This window comes from Palaemon carinicauda, chromosome 3 (genome assembly GCF_036898095.1).
Source record: "Palaemon carinicauda isolate YSFRI2023 chromosome 3, ASM3689809v2, whole genome shotgun sequence".
Taxonomy (NCBI): domain Eukaryota; kingdom Metazoa; phylum Arthropoda; class Malacostraca; order Decapoda; family Palaemonidae; genus Palaemon; species Palaemon carinicauda.
In genome coordinates, this window is record NC_090727.1 from 134,649,095 (window position 1) to 134,652,481 (window position 3,387).

Sequence of the window (3,387 nt, forward strand, 5' to 3'; positions counted from 1 at the left end):
GATAGATTATGGAATCAAGAGAGAGAGAGAGAGAGAGAGAGAGAGAGAGAGAGCGTTAGAAATTAAAGTGGGATATTATCTTCACACGATGCCGGAAAACGAAAAATTCAGCCAAGACAAACCTCCGCCAATGTGACATAAGAGAAACACTACGAATTCGAGAGAAAGGTCCATCAGGCACGTAATTCGCAGTTTTTACTGGCTTTCAGATACATAACAGAAACGCAACATCGACTCCAAAAGACAAAATGAAAAATCGTGCTAAACCGAGAGTGATAAAAAAAAAAAAAAATCGCCTAAAAAAATAGCTTTGTCACTGCCAGTCATTCGGGGATTGGCAGACCCAGTGACTCTGACCTGTGCCGGTCATGGGGGAAGCGTAATGATCAAACCTTTAGTTTTGCAACGCTTTCTGGAACTATATAAACCTCCGGTTCGGTTGGGAGAGCCATCAGTTCGGTCTGGTTCGCTCCCACGGCAAGATGAGATTCGTGAGTAATCTTTAGTGGTGGTTCTTATCGTTTTGTACTTTTGGAATGTCAATGAGGTTTTAGTAGTGGTTTTCGGTGTGTTTAGACTGAGGATAATAACAAGATTTCAATGATTGAAAAAATAGTTCCATAGGAAGACTGACTTAAAGTTTACCAAAAAGCGTGTAAATTTGGCCACTATAAAATTTAATTCACTATTATTGAATATTAGTGTCTCTGGGTAGTTACATAATAATGAGTTAATGCATTCAATAGTTAACTATTACTGCATACAATATGATTATTATTATTATTATTATTATTATTATTATTATTATTATTATTATTATTAGCAAAGCTACAAACCTGGTTGGAAAAGCAGAATGCTATAAGCCCAAGGGATCCAATATGGAGAGCAAACAGTTAGGGATGGAAATGAGGAAATTGCAAATCGAATAAAAATAAAAAAATTTATAAAAACATATAAAATATTCACTATTATTATTATTATTATTATTATTATTATTATTATTATTATTATTATTATTATTATTATTATTATTATTATTATTATTATTATTATTATGTTGCTGATATGAATACTAGCATTGTTGATTCTCTTGCTATGGCTGTTAGGTATTAATTTTATACAATTGATTCATTTTCTCGAGTCTATATCCTTTTTATTAAAAAATATCTGAATAATATTTGTAAAATGATACATTGATAGTTATTTCGGAGTAACATATTCAAACAGCAAATGAGACACTTAGTACGCATGCATATACACACCTCTATCATGTTAAAATGTACAGGGTAGAAGAGGCTCTTTTGCTATGGTAAGCAGCTCTTCTAGGAGAAGGACACTCCAAAATCAAACCATTGTTCTCTAGTCTTGGGTAGTGCCATAGCCTCTGTACCATGGTCTTCCACTGTCTTGGGTTAGAGTTCTCTTGCTTGAGGGTACACTCGGGCACACTGTTCTATCTTGTTTCTCTTCCTCTTGTTTTGTTAAAGTTTTTATAGTTTATATAGGAATGATTTATTTCAATGTTTTTGCTGTTCTTAGAATATTAATTTTTCCTTGTTTCCTTTGCTCACTGGGCTATTTTCCCTGTTGGAGCCCATGGGCTTATAGCATCCTGCTTTTCCAACTAGGGTTGTAGCTTAGCGTTTAATAATAATAATAATAATAATAATAATAATGATAATAATAAGTTCTTAGCACACCTTGCTCCATTGAAGAACATATTGTAACAATACGAGTAACCAAATAGATAGCGTAGGGAGACCTGGCGTAGGTGGTGGGTGGGGTTAAACGCAGAAACGCACTGCGTATTAAGGGTGTAGCTGGTGGCACTTCTTCAAGGGGAGGTGTACCACGAATTTCTGCGTCCAACTGTATGTGCTTTCAAAAACATAGAATCTCCTCCTCGTTCTCCTCCTTCTCTTCTCCTCCACCTCCTGTTCCTCTCCCTCCAAGTTGTCGTTATTATCATTATCAAAATTATTAAAATTATCATTATAAACTCAATTTGAAAGTTTAACTTTAAACTCAATAACAAGTGCGTATTTGATTAATTGTAATTGAAGTTGAGAAATAGGATTTGTGATACTTTTAATCAGTTATTAATGAATGTAAAGGATTGTTAATTCTAATGTTCAAAAAGAAAAATGAAAAGAGTATCGCCTCTAATATGATAAACCTTAGTATGGTCTCATTCATCTATCTTCCTTTTCCTCATATGGATTCCACACCTAACTTTTAGCCTTTATCACTTGAATACGTCAGGTATGGTATCTTTAAAGGTTTGATGGTCGTTGATGAATGGCAGAGGCCAGAGACAGGATAGTTCCTTAGAGACTGACCATATACACGTATGATTAGCGCCCAAACCTACTTTCCATCAAGCTAAGACCAGGGTGAGCCATGCTATGGCTGCTGATGACTCAGCACGTCGATCTATGGAGTACACTAAAACCCCCATCCCTAGCTCAGAAGGATGGCAAGGTTGAGGACACTTACCAGATCTCAAACCCATGTCCAAGAGGCTACCACAACCCTCTTGGCAGGGTTATTAGGACTTGATTATCTTTATGTTGATAAGTCATCACAAAATTAGTATAATGATGTAGATGAGCTTATTTTTATGTTGATGAGTCTGCAAAAGATAAGTATAATGATGTAAAGGCAAATTTATTCCCACTTTTACTATAAAAACTGAAAATTATCTTTTATCTTTGGATCAACAGGTCACCCTAACACTGCTATTATTAATAGCCGTAGTCACGGCGAAGCCCGGGCATAAAGGCTACGGCGGCGGTGGCGGAGGCCACGGCAAAACCGTCATAGCAGTGGTTCAGCCTCAACCCGTCTACCATCAGCAGCCATCTTACCACCACCACCAACCGTCCTATCACGGACCTTCTTACAAGGAGCCACTCCATATCTACCACAAACCGCTGGTGCTGTCAGCGCCGGCGCCGCAAGTGATCACCAAGCCGATCATCGTCGAAAAGCCCGTTTACGTCGACAAGCCATTTGTCGTCACGAAGGAGAAGATCGTTGAAAAGCCCATCTATATCCATAAGCCCGTTCCTGTGTATCACGGAGGTGGAGGCTATGGCGGCGGAGGTCATGGAGGGTACGGTGGAGGTCATAGCCACGGCGGTGGATATGATCATGGGGGTCATAAGGGTGGCGGAGGGTACCACTAAATTAGGTCAATGATAGCAGCAAAGGGTACTACTAGATTAGGTTAGAAGGTTAGTGGGGAATGCCTATTATAAATATTCCTTCTTTGGATTTTAGGAAAAGTTTGAGTATAAGGAAATTCTGCCAATAGAGGACTCTGCTAGTCAAATGTGACGGTTGAAAATTATACCGCTAGATGACTCTGCAGATCAAAATGGGGAT

General features: G+C 38.1%; 1 protein-coding gene across 1 annotated transcript in view; it reads left to right on the forward strand.

Moving 5' to 3' along the window:
- The first annotated feature begins 382 nt into the window (after positions 1 to 382).
- The window catches only part of LOC137637900 (uncharacterized), a 3,217-nt gene continuing 212 nt past the window's right edge, over positions 383 to 3,387 (forward strand). Inside the window, exons 1-2 of the mRNA XM_068370008.1 lie at positions 383 to 491; positions 2,724 to 3,387. The exon at positions 2,724 to 3,387 is cut by the window's right edge and continues 212 nt beyond it. Of these exons, the coding sequence (XP_068226109.1) occupies positions 483 to 491; positions 2,724 to 3,188 (474 nt within the window). The 5' untranslated portion in view covers positions 383 to 482 and the 3' untranslated portion in view covers positions 3,189 to 3,387. The remainder of the gene's footprint in view (positions 492 to 2,723) is intronic.